We start from the raw sequence: 17,255 nt of genomic DNA on the forward strand, positions 1-17,255 counted from the left end.
TCTTTAGAAAAAGGAAGCTTTAAAACTTCATTTAGTAAAAAACTAGCAAGTTCTGAACGACTCATTTATGGCTTGCACATTTCTAATCTTCATGTTCAACGGCAGCCTGGTGGCATGAGGACTGTAATTTCAATCACCCGACCACGGCATTAAACATGCAAGAGGACTCATCACCTGTTCAGGACACAGATGCCTACTCATTCATCTTTGCTCACGGTGTGTGACAAGGAAAGTGGTTTTCTGCTGCCTTCTTGTTACCCCTTCTTAATTTAGAGCATCCTCGGTGTGCGTTTTTGTGGTATAAACCGGAACTCATATGAAGCCTTTTTAGTGTATGTCGTTTCCTTGCAAGTTCGGCAGTAAAGGTAATCAAACACGTTTACAATCCTGCTGGGCTTAATCGTGAAACACCCAGAAAGCAGGTCAGACTTGCCTTTTTTTTATTTTATATACAGCATTGTATAACTTAAAGACATAGTTACAGTCATATTTAGTTAGTTTATTGTTTAACACATTTACAATATAGCAAATAAGGATTCCGTTTTGCATATTTCTAATTTCTCATCAATTCATTCATTCATTCATTCATTTTCTACCGCTTTTCCTCACGAGGGTCGCTGGGGTGCTGGAGCCTATCCCAGCTGTCTTCGGGCGTGAGGCGGGGTACACCCTGGACTGGACGCCAGCCAATCACAGGGCACATATAGACAACCAACCATTCACACTCACATTCATACCTATGGACAATTTGGAGTTGCCAATTAACCTAGCATGTTTTTGGAATGTGGGAGGAAACCGGAGTACCCGGAGAAAACCCACACATGCACGGGGAGAACATGCAAACTCCACACAGAGATGGCCGAGGGTGGAATTGTGGAATTGTGGAACTCCTAAAGCAACTGACAGGTACCGGGACACTGTTTACAGAGGTGACGAAGCGAAGGCCTACTGATCTGGGGATATAATCAGGCTGTGGAAGTACCGCTTTAAGGCCCTTCTCAATTCCACTGACACATATTCCATAGAGGAAGCAAGAGTATGAGGACACTAACGTGGGGCAAAGATCTGGTGGTGGACGAGTTTGCCCCGAGTTCCTTAAAGCTGTTCATGTTCTGAAGTGGTCGGCAAAACCGTTCATTCAGTGAACCGGATCATTACGGTTCATTCAGGAAAAAGATCAGTTGATTTCGGTCATTTCGGTCAATTGGTCGTTAGCCTGTGATGTCCCCCTGTGCATAGACCTGGTCAACCATGTTGAGTCAGTCCGTTCACTCATGTTCATGTTCGTTGAATGACTAGTGGTGTGTCAGTCATGAACGGACGTGTCAAAAGGAAACGGAATGGACGAGGTTACCAACAGTGTCGGTCAATTTCTCGGTCTCGGTTTTGTCAGTCAGCTAACGACTCACCCAACCACAGATAGTCCGGAACGGTGAACTGACTCTCCAGCCAATCAAAAAAAGGAACAAACTGAACGGGTATTTTAGGAGCGGTGACCGTTCACAAAAAAGAACTAGTTCTTTTGATCCGTTCGTTCATGACCAACACACCACTAATGTTCTGGGATTACCTTTTCAACGTGGTGCAGGAGTCAGGAATAGTACAAGGTCCGTCTTTTTAAGAAAGGTGAGCTAAAGGTGCGTTCCAACTCCCTTCTTAAAAGAAAAAGTTCTCTGACCATTACGACCAAGTGGCCTTCAGAGCAGCGGAACCGCTTTACCAACACTAGCCGCCGTCGAGGTGTAAACACCATTTACAGCCAGTTTAGAAGCAGAGTAATACAGTATCAAAAAGTCAAAACATAAGAAAAATATATACCGAAAACAGCCAAAACATGTCTTCCAAAATGTGAATAAAAACAAAGTCAATATTATAATAGATAAGACCAAGGTTCTCCGAACATTCTTTCTTAAGAAAGCGACTTTTACAAAATGAAAACAGCCTTTGTGTAACATTTATTTTAATAGCGTATGTCAACCAAAACAAACTTAATAAGCTTGTTTTGCCAGAACATTAACAAAACGCTGGTATTCACAGCTCACATTTTGTACAAAAACATCAACAAACAAAAAATGAAAGTGTTCATCAGCATCTTGTATTTCAGGATGGATTTATTTGGTTTGCAGCACTGTTGGAGGTACTTGGACTAAAAGAAAGGAGAGGTGAGCTAGTTGGCTTTTATATGACTGGCAAGATTGAAATTGTACTTTATTTACGTAGAACATCCGTACATCCATACATCCGTACATCTGTACATCCATACATCTGTACATCCATACATCCGTACATCCGTACATCCATACATCTGTACATCCATACATCCGCACATCCATACATCTGTACATCCATACATCCAGACATCTGTACATCCATACATCCATCCAACCATACATCCGTACATCCATACATCCATACATCCGCACATCCGTACATCCCTACATCCGCACATCCGCACATCCGTACATCCGCACATCTGTACATCCATACATCCGTACATCCGTACATCCATACATCCGTAAATCCATACATCCGTACATCCGTACATCCATACATCCGCACATCCGTACATCCGTACATCCATACATTCGTACATCCATACATCCATACATTCGTACATCCATACATCCATACATCTATATATCCGTACATCCATACATGCGCACATCCGTACATCCATACATCTGTTTTCTATGCCGCTTATCCTCACAAGGGTTGCGGGTATGCTGGAGCGTAAAAGTTTAAATATGCTGGGATTTCAGCCTTTCAAAAAAATATATTTATATATATACGATATTATATATTATAATATATTGATGTATATATAATAAAAAAATATCAAAACAATTATACAAATGTAATTTAAAAAGTAATTATATTAATTAATATATATATATATATATATATATATATATATATATATATATAAGAAATATATAAATATATTTATAAAAAATTATGTCTAAATTTTCTTCTCTATTCGACCCAATCCATTATGTGCAAACACGGTTAGGTTGTCTGACTCGAGTGTCACGACAGCAGTATTGTACATTTCAACATCACTAATTTGATTAACATTTGCAAAAATAATCAGGCAGCATCAGTAGGCATTTTTTTCTTACAGTCAGCGTTAAGAAGAAAAGTCACTTATTGTTTTGGAAGATTCCTCTATGCACCTTCATCACGTCTGGAGAGTCAGAGATTCTTGGGAAACAGCCTCCATAAATACCAATAGCTGAGTGTGAGTGCCAGGTACTGGTTAGTCGGAATTATTTAAGCCATGGTCAACATTTTAACTTGGTTTTTTTGCATGTTTGCCACAATGAAATGTTTCCTTTAGGTCAGCTGACAACACATTGCACTCTACCGAGGCTAATGGCCTCCGCTGCATCTAGAAAGGCTTGAAGTCTGCTGGGAACCTCATATTTTATTGCTTGGAAAATGAAAATGCAGCGTCACATAGGCTATGTTCACACTGCAGGGTATGATTCCCAATTCCGATTTTGACATGACCAAGAAATGCGACTTATTCATGTGAAAGCAAAGCATCTGGGAGGTGATGTGAATGCACACAAAACAATGTCACATGCATTTCCATGTATTTATGGAGGCAAAATATGCTGCGACGTGTTCTCTCTTTAATGCGTTTTCAAGGATTTTGTGCAACCAAATGATTCCACGTACGAGATTAAGAAGAAAGGGGGGGCGAGAGGTTAAGGCAGTTCATGGTAAAAAACTGCGTGTTCTGAGGAACGTGTGGGTGGCGGGGATGGTGGAACATTGCCGTGAGTCGCTTCACTGACATTTTGAAAAAATAACTTTTCAGATGACAGGTGTGTATCTTTACCCAGTTCTCGCACGGTAAACCACGCCTTTCGATGACGTATAGGTCGGATATAGGATCCGACTGTTCAAACTGCAGTAGATTAGATACATATTGGATTTATGTTTACATAAGGAATTCGTATGGAAAATTAACTGAGAGACGAAATTAACTGCTCAATGACAAATCGGTCTTTTATGGGTACCGTATTTTCCGGACTATAAGTCGCACTTTTTTTCATAGGTTTATAAGCTCAAGCCATAAGCAAGTAGTCATAACACAGCATAGGTTACATTAGCAGAAATACTCGATTTGTTCAAATCAACTTAGCTAATACTAAAACATGAGAATTTCATCACAACACACATGAACAAAATAATCGAAATTGTCCAAATTTCGGTTGATTCGACCGTTTTGGCTTTATAGGTTTTGCAAACAACAGCTCTTTTTAGGTGCATAGTTAATAATAATAACAATAATACATTTTATTTGTATAGTGCTTTTCAGAGTACTTAAAGACGCTTTACAGTAAAGAAGTAAAAAAATAAATAAAAATAGAGTTGAGTAAAAAAGATGCATTAAAATACAATATCTAAACATTTCAGCTGCACAGCAGTCGAGTGGTTAGCGCGCATGCCTCACAGCTAGGAGAACCGAGTTCAATTACATATCTGTGTGTAGTTTACATGTTCTCCCCGTTTCCTTCCACATTCCAAAAACATGCTAGGTTAATTGGCGACTCCAAATTGTCCATAGGTATGAATGTGAGTGTGACACTGACATTATATATATATATATATATATATATATATATATATATATATATATATATATATATATATATATATATATATATATATATATAATTTTAAAAATTACTTAAAATAATAATTTGGATGTATTTTGATTTCTATTAGTTTACGTATTTTTATTAAATTTTTTAAATATGAAAAATAATTTAATTACTGGGTTGCACGGTGTTCGAGTGGTTAGCGCGCAGACCTCACAGCTAGGAGAAATTGTCCATAGGTATGAATGCGAGTGTGAATGGTTGTTTGTCTATATGTGCCCTGTGATTGGCTGGCGACCAGTCCAGGGTGTACCCCGCCCCTTGTGACCCTCGTGAGGACAAGCGTTCAGAGCGTATCAGAGTTAAAAACAAGGCTAAAAACGGGGCGCAGGTATAAAAAGTTAGACATTAAATACGGATTTACGGAAACGGAACAGGTGGGTTTTGAACTGTTTTTTGAAGGTGGGAAGGTCGGGGCAAGCACAGAGTGAATTGGGTTGTGAGTTCCAGAAAGTGGGGGCAGCAATGGAGAAGGCTCTGTCTCCCCTGTACAGCTTGTATCTATACCCTGAGGAACGTTTTTTGAGGAACTGTCTTTGTGGAACTGAGTCCAGTGTTTTGTGATGATTAAGGGTACCGACGGTTTCTGTCTTGACAAGTCCACAAGTAGGCAGTCCACAATCCTTTTGCACGGGTGTACTTATCAGGACTCGTTTCCTCATTTCCGTTGTGTTTGGTCCCAGGTCCATGTATTCCTGGTCTTCAGAAGATCATTAAGCGGTTCACCACAGACGCCACCAGTCAATTGGCCGGGTGACCTTTTCAATTACTCCAATCATCTCCATCCTGTTATGTTCCTCTTTAACTTTAGCTAACAGGGGGAATCTGCGGTCAGTGCATAGGGCGCTATGTTCTCCTCAAAGTGGATTTTGAAAGGCTGCGTCTTCAGTGTGGTTTGATCAATCCTTTATGTTGACTTTTTACACTTCTTGCACATCTCCACTCATTTCTCTCTGCAGGAAATACACAGCTTTGTTTAAATTTCATATATCGATGCTGAATATTCTGTATGAGGGCAACCCCTTTTTGGTTTATTTGCCGCCACACATCCTTAATCTGATTTGCTGAACCGTCATATACTGTATTTAGTGAGTTTCAGTTTTTTTTTTTTTATCATTTTTTATCACATAATCCCACAAGTCCGTCTCTGATATCCTTGTTCTTCAACTTTGGAATCCATGTTTGAAATTCTCAGCTTTTTCATGTGGTTTCTGTTCTCACTGATGGAATTGGGCTCTCTTATGTATCTTCTTTTGAAGAAAAAAAAAGTCATCGTCAAACTGTCAAAACAAAGTCAAAGTCCTTCTCAAGATCTCATCACATTCCCAGTCTTATATTCCAACGTCGTAAAACCAACGCTTACTCGGATTTCAGTGTCCTCTTGAGTTTGGTTTGCGATTCTGTATCGCCGAATCTGTCGCCTACTTTAATATGGATCTCTTGCTAACAGCATCTCTGGATCCCTCTCTAATATAGAAACGCACTTCTGACAGCAACTCAAGCAATAACAAGACCTACTTAATTGGTTATATTGTGTAATTGTCACCCAGCAGAACAACAATATACAAATACCATGAATACTCTCCATTAATTGGTGTAAGATTTTAGTTGTAAAAATGGCCTCTTAGTAGCCAACAATCCACCCAGCCCCTTTTACCAGTGAAAGGCCAACCATAATTCCCCAATGAGAGGGTGAGGCGATTTATCTAAAAGGTACCATATTTACACTTTCAACTTCATTTAGGTTACAAAAGCCTTTCAATATTACCACACTTAAGTTCCAATTTATGTAAACATTTTAACTACTATATTACATTTAACTACATTTACCCAGAAACTACCCAGTTAACCTCCCACACCCCTCCTCCAGGTAACACTTGGGAGAGTCCAATCAAGGTGATTATATGCCTCTGGCCTGCACTCACATGCTTGGCCGCGCCTCCATTCTTGCGCCCCGACCAATCACCTCAAAGAAAGGAGAAACTGATGACAAATTAGGAACAAAAGTAATGACTTCTAAATGAAAAACTACGTAACTAAAGTGGCAATTAAACACTTAAATGGCAAACACACATAATTAAAGTACTAACCAGAATGTCTATGTGTAAATAATTTGAAAAATGTTTGTCTATATGTGCCCTGTGATTGGCTGGCGACCAGTCCAGGGTGTAGAGGACAGCTGGGATAGGCTCCAGCACCCCCCGCGGGGAGTAGAAAATGAATGACTGAATGAATATTGCCAAAAAATAAATGTACAAAAAACACTGACATTAAATATATAATAATTTTTAAAATTACTTAAAATATTAATTTAGATGTATTTTGATATGTATTAGTTTACATATTTTTATTCAATTTTTTAAATATGAAAAATAATTTTATTTTGCATGTTGTCCCGTGCATGCGTGGGTTTTCTCCCGGTACTCCGGTTTCCTCCCACATTCCAAAAACATGCTAGGTTAATTGGCGACTCCAAATAGTCCATAGGTATGGATGTGAGTGTGAATGGTTGTTTGTCTATATGTACCCTGCCTGTCGCCCGAAGACAGCTGGGATAGGCTCCAGCACCCCTGCAACCCTCATGAGGATAAGCGGTAGAAAATGAATGAATGAATTAATGAATATTGCCAAAAAATAAATGTACAAAAAACACTGATATTATATATATCATAATTATAAAAAATACTTAAAATATTAATTTAAATGTATTTTGATTTCTATTAGTTTATATATTTTTATTCAATTTTTTAAATATGAAAAATAATTTTATTACTTGGCTGCACGGCGGTCGAGCGGTTAGCGGGCTGATCTCACAGCTAGAAGAAATTGTCCATAGGTATGAATGTGAATGTGAATGGTTGTTTGTCTATATGTGCCCTGTGATTGGCTGGCCACCAGTCCAGGGTGTACCCTGCCTCTTTCCCGAAGACAGCTGGGATAGGCTCCAGCACCCCTGCGACCCTCGTTGGAGAGACTGAGGAGAGGGAATTGTGAGTGCCCCCGACCTCGAATAGGCAGTAGAAGATAAGATGTATATAAAACTGTTTACCATTTCTGTAAACAGCTTTAATTACTTTTAAAGTGAAACATACACGTAGAAAACTGACTTTGAAAAGTGTATATGATTAATTTTTAGGCAAAGAAAGTACCTTTGGGCTGAAGTGTGGCGTTAATAGACCCAGCTTGTTTCCACATTAGGAGCAAGAACTATTAAACGGTGGCCCGACTCAGATGTTGAAGTGGCAATTTAGTTCTGAAAAAGAGGCGTTCAAGTCGTCAAAGTGTCCTTCAGTGACACAGATACAGTACGTGATTAAATTGTGTTACCTTGAATGGCGGCCTCATCCAATGTATATAAATGAGCCGATATTGCTTTATGCTTGGTGCACCCTTAAGTTTGAATGCTGTTTGATATTTACAATGAAAGCATATTAAAGCTGTATGTACACAACATTACAAGCTAGAATTGGTGGGTTTTCAACTTTTTTTTGAGTGTGTTATTTATGTCTAAGATGGCTTATTTTCTATTACTATGTCAACTATATCGGATAATACAAGTGTGAAGGTGACTATAGGGGTGTTATGTCATGTCTACATGGCTCTAATAATGTTAAAAGACGTTTTTAGTTTTTTTGAGTGTGTTATTTATGTCTAAGATGGCTTATTTTGTTTTACTATGTCAACTATATCGGATAATACAAGTATGAAGGTTACTATAGGGGTGTTATGTCATGTCTACAGGGCTCTAATAATGTTTTTAGTTTTTTTGAGTTTGTTATTTATGTCCAAAATGGCTTATTTTGTATTACTATGTCAACTATATCAGATAATACAAGTATGGAGGTGACTATAGGGGTGTTATTTCATGTCTACAGGGCTCTAATAATGTTTTTTGAGTTTGGTATTTATGTCTAAGATGGCTTATATTCTATTACTATGTCAACTATATCGGATAATACAAGTGTGAAGGTGACTATAGGGGTGTTATTTAATGACTACAGGGCTCTAATACTGTTTTTAGTTTTTTGAGTGTGTTATTCATGTCTAAAATGTCTTATTTTCTATTACTATGTCAACCGTATCGAATAATACAAGTGTGAAGGTGACTATAGGGGTGTTATTTCATGTCTATGGAGCTCTGATTAAGCATTTTTAAAAGGTCATATTCAATTTTTTTATATTCACTCCTACTTCATGGAAATTCACTAATCACAGTTGAGTCTGGGACCAATCAACATAACTAGTTGTGATTTTGCAATTAATTAATTAATTAATTAGTAATTGATTTGCATCTCTTGTCTCACAATTGTGATATTAAATATATATTTTTTGTAATCTTAATCTACTGAAAAGCATTTTCTGGAAACTTCTGACTGCACCAGGGACCAAAATGATCCAACTGGAGTTCAGCAACATATGCTAAATGAGTCAGTAAAATAAAGGTCAAATGGATGCAGGTTTCACTGTGAAATTTTCTCCGACACTCATGACATAAAATTCAGTGTAAGAAGTAGGAGATTATAATTTATTTCAGGATCATCATTTCTGTACATGGGATAAGTGCCCTCGTTGTCACATAAAATATTAAAAGCGATTTAAGTGCCCCGTGCAGCTCTATTTACAGTTGAGTTGGAGAGATCCTCAGCCCAATCCAGTCTGCATGCACGCTTGTCAAATGAACATTTTGCCAATGATCCTAATGACAGAATTCAGTGATGTGTAACACAACGAGCCACGGAAATGTCACATTTGTCATCTAATTTCATGCTAATTGAGTCCCAAACGCCGGGTTATTTTTAAACCGAACGTTTTCCTGGTTTTGAGTGCCCTTTGCTCACATGCCATTAACTACAAATCATCGATCATAATCTGGACCTTTTTTTTTTTTTTCTTCTTCTTCTCAGTTCCTGCTCGGATCACAAATATATCGAAGGACATCGCAGTAAATGAGGGCAGCAATGTCAATCTCATGTGCTTCGCAGCGGGTCGACCAGAGGCGAACATTATGTGGAGGCATCATTCCCCGAGAGGTAAGATGTGGTTTTCTCCGATTTACTGAAAAACAGACTTGGTGCTACGTCCATGACGTCCATATTTAGAATTGAACCCTTACCAACATTGTAAATTTTGATGTAAAAAGATAACTGTACAATTATAAGGTCATGATAAATAGTGGCAATTAGAACTTTACTCTGATCAAGTGATAACGGTTGTGATGATTGGACACCACATGATTTTTTTCTGCATATTTCTTAAAAAAAAAAAAACGCCAAGTGGTTGTCCTGTTCACTATTCCGTGTCTTAAAGTGCTTTTTTTTTCCTACTCAGTAACAGAACATATTCTTAATGTTGAGACGTTCAAGACTTAAAAAAAAATACTATACTTACATTATGCATATTTTTTTTTAAAATGACTTCAATTGCATAGGGGCTCAGTAGAGGCGGATAGAGTAGGAGAGTGTTCTCATTAAGGAACGCTGAAAGTTCCTTTCCTTTCTTCCGCCTACCTATTCTCTCCCACTATACGCATGGAACCAGTTCTCTTTTTCTACTGTAATAATAGCTTATTAGTTGAAACCACGTAATGTAACACAAAACGTCGTAATGCCACTCTTCGTCAAGGTGGAAAAAGAGATCCCTGAACAGAGCAGGAGGTCTGTTTTTTTTTTTTGCCTTTAACTTATCGCCGCTAACTAATAAACACGACACAGCCACACTGTTATAACCGAATTGAGTACTAAAACGATCTTTGTTTGGCAGGGTTCTCACTCCACTGTATCGTGTTATTTATGTCTAAGATGGCTTATTTTCTATTACTATGTCAACTATATCGGATAATACAATTGTGAAGGTGACAATAGGGGTGTTATGTCATGTATACAGGGCTCTAATAATGTTTTTAGTTTTTTGAGTGTGTTATTTATGTCTAAGATGGCTTACTTTGTATTATAATGTCCACTATATCATATAATATAAGTGTGAAGGTGACTATAGGGGTGTTATGTCATGTCTACATGGCTCTAATAATGTTAAAAGACGTTTTTAGTTTTTTGAGTGTGTTATTTATGTCTAAGATGGCTTATTTTGTATTACTATGTCAACTATATCAGCTAATACAAGTATGAAGGCTACTATAGGGGTGTTATGTCATGTCTACAGAGCTCTAATAATGTTTTTAGTTTTTTTAGTGTGTTATTTATGTCTAAGATGGCTTACTTTGTATTATAATGTCAACTATATCATATAATACAAGTATGAAGGTGACTATAGGGGTGTTATTTCATGTCTACAGGGCTCTAATAATGTTTTTGAGTTTGGTATTTATGTCCAAGATGGCTTATATTCTATTACTATGTCAACTATATCGGATAATACAAGTGTGAAAATGACTATAGGGGTGTTATTTCATGTCTACAGGGCACCACTAATAATGTTTTTTGAGTTTTGTATTTATGTCTAAGATGAAGGGATCGCATCACAAGAAGAACATAAAACAGCACTATTGGCAGATTACGGTATATTATCACATATATGAAAACCCTTAGACTTGACACTTGTTTCTGGATCATATTGACCAAGAAGGTCAATATTAATAAAACACATGACCACTGTGTGAACTAAGAAGAGTTGAGGCAATAAAAATGAATATACTACCAGGGATGCTACACCTAGTCTTCCCTCTATCCCACCAACCCCCGATTTATTGTATGGTGTGGCACAAACAGATATGGAGTCTTATCTGGGGAGGCAGGAAGCCCAGAGTTAAATTCAAAATGCACAGGGAGGCCTCGCATTGCCCGTTTTGAGAATATTTTTTACATTATTCAGTGTAAACACTGAGTATGTTGGTATTCCACTGAACATTAGACCAAATGGAAATATTTACAGCTCCCTCGGAGCAGATGGCTACCTCAGATTAGGTTGAGGGGGGCAAACACTACAAACACCAGGAATACGGTTATTACTGTAACGGAAACACCAAGAACATGGATACATTCTGAAATACTTTGATCATATTTTTTTGGCTCATTGTTGTTTTTTTTTCTTCATCTTCATCATATGCAACATTCATTCATTCATTCATTTTCTAACGCTTATCCTCACAATGGTCGCGGTGGGTGCTGGAGCCTATACCAGCTGTCTTCAGGCGACAGGCGGGGTACACCCTGGACTGGTGGCCAGCCAATCACAGGGCACATATAGACAAACAACCATTCACACTCACATTCATACCTGGACAATTTGGAGTAAAAAAAATTGGAGTAAAAAATTGTCAACCCATCGAAAATCTCAAGAGGTCAACAGTCTGACACACTGTGTCATCTTTCAAAGAACGCATTACTAACAGCACTAAATTCATCACACAGCAACCTAACACGCAAATGATTAATTCATACATTCATTCATTTTCTACCGCTTATCCTCACGAGGGTCGCAGGGGGTGCTGGAGCCTATCCCAGCTGTCTTCGGGCAAGAGGCGGGGTACACCCTGGACTGGTGGCCAGCCAATCAGTCGCCAATTAAGCATGTTTTAAGCGAGCATGTTTATGGAATTTGGGAAGAAACCGGAGTACCCGGAGAAAACCCATGCATGCACTGGAAGAACATGCAAACTCCACACAGAGATAGCCAAGGGTGGAATTGACCTCGGGTCTCCTAGCTGTGAGGTCTGCGCGCTAACCACACGACCACCATGCAACAAACATTTCTCATTTTAACTTTGATGGAATCATATGCGGAGTCATAGCTAGTCTCAAGCTAATAGGATGCTAGGAAGGACATTTTCTAGGAATCGTTCAGAGATTTTTCGACAGGAAGTTGTATTAAATTAAATTAAATTAAATTAAATTAAATTAAATTAAATTAAATTAAATTAAATTAAATTAAATTAAATTAAATTAAATTAAATTAAATTAAATTAAATTAAATTAAATTAAATTAAATTAAAAATATACGGAAAGCAGGAAGTGAACAAATGTAACAGTTACTGATTATAAAAGTACCAGATGGAGGGGTAGGATTTAATAAGCTTTGCTTCTTCCTACTCCTTTTGGACATGTGGAACCGTGAACTGATTATGTGATGCATTCAATTGTAATCTGATGCATGTTCAAATGAAATAAAACCATGACCATTATTATGTATTTATGAATTATTACAGAATGCAATGTTTTTTTTCTGGGAAAAAACAGTGCAAGGGTTTAATCTATTGATGAGGGTCTTGTATAACAGCCAACACTCGTACACAAAAATGAATGAGCGTTTTAGTATCATGGTGCGTTTAAGGAGTTCATGCTATACTAAATGCCTTACAGGACACAACCTTAATCAATCTTGATTTGGCGAGAGACCCCAGCTGGTCTCCTCGGGTCTGTCGTGCCGGGATCTGACAAGTAGGGCTAAGAAGCTTTGTGCATCTCAACGTGTGAGCACAGTTGTTTTGTTAATTGTGTCAGCTCCGCTCTTCCCACTGAGTATACGGTTGAGTCATGAGCTAAACGGATGTTCAGCCTCCAACATGAATGCTTCATTTATCTGCCTCCGTCATGTACAACCAGCAGAATCCGGTTTTCACAGCCCACTGGTTCTCCGCCACGTCGACATCCACATTATTGTCATCGCCGTGCGCTAATATTAACTCCCAGGATCATTAGCTCTCCAAAACATTTTTATTTGAATTGTGCACTGTAATCACATGAGAGAAAAGCCTTAACGACGGAAATTCCCGACCAGATGGTGCCATTTAAATTCACTGTACACTTTGTGACAATTCGCCACTTAAAAGAAGCTACAAGTGTCGTTCACTCACTGCACGTTTTACGAGGCTATTTAAATGTAATTTCAGTCCACCATGTGTGATTATGAGCAGCACCAAATGTTGCAATATGGTGCGACAAGCATCTCATAAAATCCACATTACGCAATCCAAGTGTTGTGCAATTCACATGTAGGCTAATAATGTGATTTGTGTAATAATGGAATAATGGAATCTGGGGGAAAATGCAATTGTTATGAAAACAAGTGATTAGGGAAATTATGACAAAACCTATTGTTTTTTTTTTGGGGGGGGGGGGCTACAACAGGGAATGCATTTCCTACTGTGGCTTCCCTGATAGGTTTTAACACATGGTGGCACATTTTACAGCAGTTATTTTGTGGACAAACGTCTGTATGATTAGTTCCCTGCATATTAAAGAGTGGAATAAGTAGTACAAATTATAGCTATGTACATATTCAATACTCAAACATATTTTTCAATAGAGCTGCACTGCGGCCAAGGGGTTCAATTCCACCCTCGGCCATCTCTGTGTGGAGTTTGCATGTTCTCCCCGTGCATGCGTGAGTTTTCTTCAAGTACTCCGGTTTCCTCCCACATTCCAAAAACATGCTAGGTTAATTGGCGACTCCAAATTGTCCATAGGTATGAATGTGAGTGTGAATGGTTGTTTGTCTATATGTGCCCTGTGATTGGCTGGCGACCAGTCCAGGGTGTACCCCGCCTTTTCGCCCGAAGACGACTGAGATAAGCTCCAGCAACCCCACGAAAATAAATGAATGAATGAATAAATAAACTCACCACACAATGACTTTGCAAATTCAGTGCTTAAACTCGACACTCTGGGAGGTGCTATTAATGGTGTTAATGCAACGTGACGTTGGACTCTAATCTTGTCCTCAAACACATCATTCTTCTTCGTGGTGTTTTTCTTCTTCTGTTGTGTATTGGCGGTTGGCAAGCAGCTTTCGTGTGCATTAGCGCCATCTGTGGAACAGAATCTAAACCCTTCTATACGCCATTCACAAGTCCAGTTTTATTAAAAAAGAAAATATATTTCTATATAAAACATGTGCCGAGCTTAATTATAAAATATTAGCAAGATTGACTTAATCTTTTCCTGTTCCCGGGTGCGTTCTTTCAGCGAATGCTGAGATATGACGTAACACGCAGCTCCAGACGTTGTTCGATTTAAAAAAATGGAGGCGAGCAATCGGCACTGGACTGCTACGGAAAGTTTGTTTTTGATTCAAACTAAATTTCAAGACTGGACGAAGGAAAAACTGGCAATACGGAGTTATTCCAACAAGTGAAAGAAAAACTGGAGGAAGTCGGTATCACGTGATGTTGGTGTTTACGCTTTACTGCGCATGCCCCATTGACTATTCTGGTTGATTATAGCGACGCATGTAGACACGCGATTGGAATATTCCTTTCCATGTATACCATTGCTTTCGGGAAGTTCATTCGGAAAGAGAAAAACTCCTCATGTAAATGTGGCTATTGATGGAAAAAGAAGGTAACACAACAAGTAAAGGGGAAAAATACACCAAAATAGAATAAATGGTAGACTGGGCGTTATCTTGCTCATGGGAACAGCAATTGGGGATTATGAACCAACACAACTTTCAATCCATGACTGAAATTACTATTACAGGGCATAAACTGAGCAAATGCCATTAAAACACATTTGCACTGTGGCCAATGTACTCTGAAGAGGTGTAACTGTCTGTTCAAATCTATTGACCAGATGCACTACGGACTCATTGTGTGGGCGTGCTTGGTAGCGTTTGGCTGTCGAAGTTGTAGTGCGATTTTGTGAAAAAAAATATATCTGATTGGAAGGTTCACTGTGGATATTTTAAAAGGATCACTCCAACTTTTTCTGTTTGCCCCACCACCCACACTAAGTGCAGAAGCTGACTATGAGAACCAAGTGCATAGGGAAAAAAAAAAAGTTCATATAAGGATTAATAAAAGAAGGGGAGCAGGAAATGGAGAAATGCGGTCTAACTGTGGGGCAAGAGCAGATTAGCGTTGCAGAGAAGCTCTCGGTTTACTCTCGGTAATGTTTTATCTGGAGCATTTTGTTGGTTTAAAATCCATCAGAAAGCTTCTGGCAGGTGCAAACTGTTACAAGTGAATGGCTTTTGCTCTCCTGTCCCCCCTCATTAATCACGGTAGTAATGTGTGTAATTCCCCCCTCAGCATTAAACCATTAATAACACATAGTCTGTGGTCTATTTCCTCCCACACCTGGATCCATTTTGGAGAGTCCAAAAAACGAGGATGGGTTGCTTGCGCTGTCTGGTGACCGAGGAATAACGTTTTCTAATTAATTGCTTTCTGTCATTGGCATTATGATGAAATACCGAGGTCATAAAAGCCCTTTTCCTCCAGGGAGTTGGAATCTGGTTTAATTCAGGTAAATGGCGTACTTCGTTGTAGCCTTTTTCTTATTGCTCTTTGACATTCTTCAAAAAAAATGCATCACACTTATACCTGTATCTTGGAGTGTCAAAAGCTACTGTTAAAGGTGTTAAAACACCTAAGTGGGTTTTTTTTTTGGTCTCGAACGTCTGTCAGCAATAGATTTCCATTGTTCTGCAACAATGGCAATGACGTTAAAATGTAAAGTACTTTAAGTGAGGTATTGACATAGCATAGCAACTGATCTCTCAGCTATTGGAAACATACTTTGGTTGCTCTGACACAGAAACAAGTGCATTGTAAAATGATGTAAAGTACTATTATTATTATTATTGTTATCATTATTATTGTTATTATGCTATTGGACTCGATAGAGCAGCTACACACAATAACCTGGACAGATTGTAGATTTTCCAGACTGTGCCTCTTTTTGGGTTTCCTGCCTCCCACCCAAATGGTCTATGTAATTAACTCCTGTGATTCGCCACACTTCAAAGCGCTCCCCAAGACTTCCATACAGCTGCCGAAACCCCCTTTTTAATGACTGACACAAAATAAACACAGTTAGGACACTGATGCCCTTCCTTTCAGCTTGTTCTAATGACTCTTCAACACGATTAAGTAACTTTGGAAAATTGTCGGACTTCAGCTTTGTACTTTGAATATTTTTACTTGTGGGCCGCATTGAGTTAACAAAATTGTCCGGGGGGCCAGAACATATATTTAACACACACACACACTATTTTATGCTTATAATTTTCCTTGAATTATTTGTCTAATTTTATCTGTAAAAGTGTTATACTATCCAGAGCACTTTAAACATCAGACCACATCAAACTATGTAATTTAATTTTACAGTTTGTTTTTTTTTATTATTATTAAATAAGACATCCGACTTGCAAGTCATAAGTCATGTTGCCAGTTTGTATGTTAAAACTTGAAATACTTAGAAAGCAACTGGCGGGCCCGATTCAAACTCTCGGTGGGCCGTATGTGGCTCCCGGGTCGTAGTTTTCCCACCCATGTACTAGCCCACGTTCACAAAACAGGCCCGTTAAAAGATGAGCGTATTTTTTTTCCTAACTGGGGATCAGAAACTCCAAACGCTTTTGTCTGATGCTTGCCCAAGTTAAGCAAAATTAACTTTTCTTGGGAGTCATTGCTCAACTGGGCATGCCCGTATAAGGAATTCCGTGTTACAGTGACATCAGTGGACTTATTTTTGGCTTTTTAAGATCTAACCCTCGACCGAGAAGGTGCAAAGCATACAAATTGATGATTTGTTTGTACCAATTAGCTTAATTCAATTCAGTACAAAGGAAAACATTTTTTCCCCTCAGCCAGAGCAGTTGACCTTGCACTTCATAACATCAGCTAAA

The 17,255-nt window shown here is 38.5% G+C and overlaps 1 protein-coding gene across 3 annotated transcripts in view; it reads left to right on the forward strand.

The window, feature by feature from the left end:
* opcml (opioid binding protein/cell adhesion molecule-like) overlaps nucleotides 1-17,255 on the forward strand; it is a 151,550-nt gene that overhangs the window by 117,360 nt on the left and 16,935 nt on the right. For all 3 annotated transcript variants that reach the window (XM_058087476.1, XM_058087477.1, XM_058087475.1), the window contains one exon: nucleotides 9,575-9,700. In XM_058087476.1, the coding sequence (XP_057943459.1) occupies nucleotides 9,575-9,700 (126 nt within the window). The remainder of the gene's footprint in view (nucleotides 1-9,574; nucleotides 9,701-17,255) is intronic.

The sequence above is a fragment of the Doryrhamphus excisus genome, chromosome 11 (assembly GCF_030265055.1).
Source record: "Doryrhamphus excisus isolate RoL2022-K1 chromosome 11, RoL_Dexc_1.0, whole genome shotgun sequence".
Classification (NCBI taxonomy): domain Eukaryota; kingdom Metazoa; phylum Chordata; class Actinopteri; order Syngnathiformes; family Syngnathidae; genus Doryrhamphus; species Doryrhamphus excisus.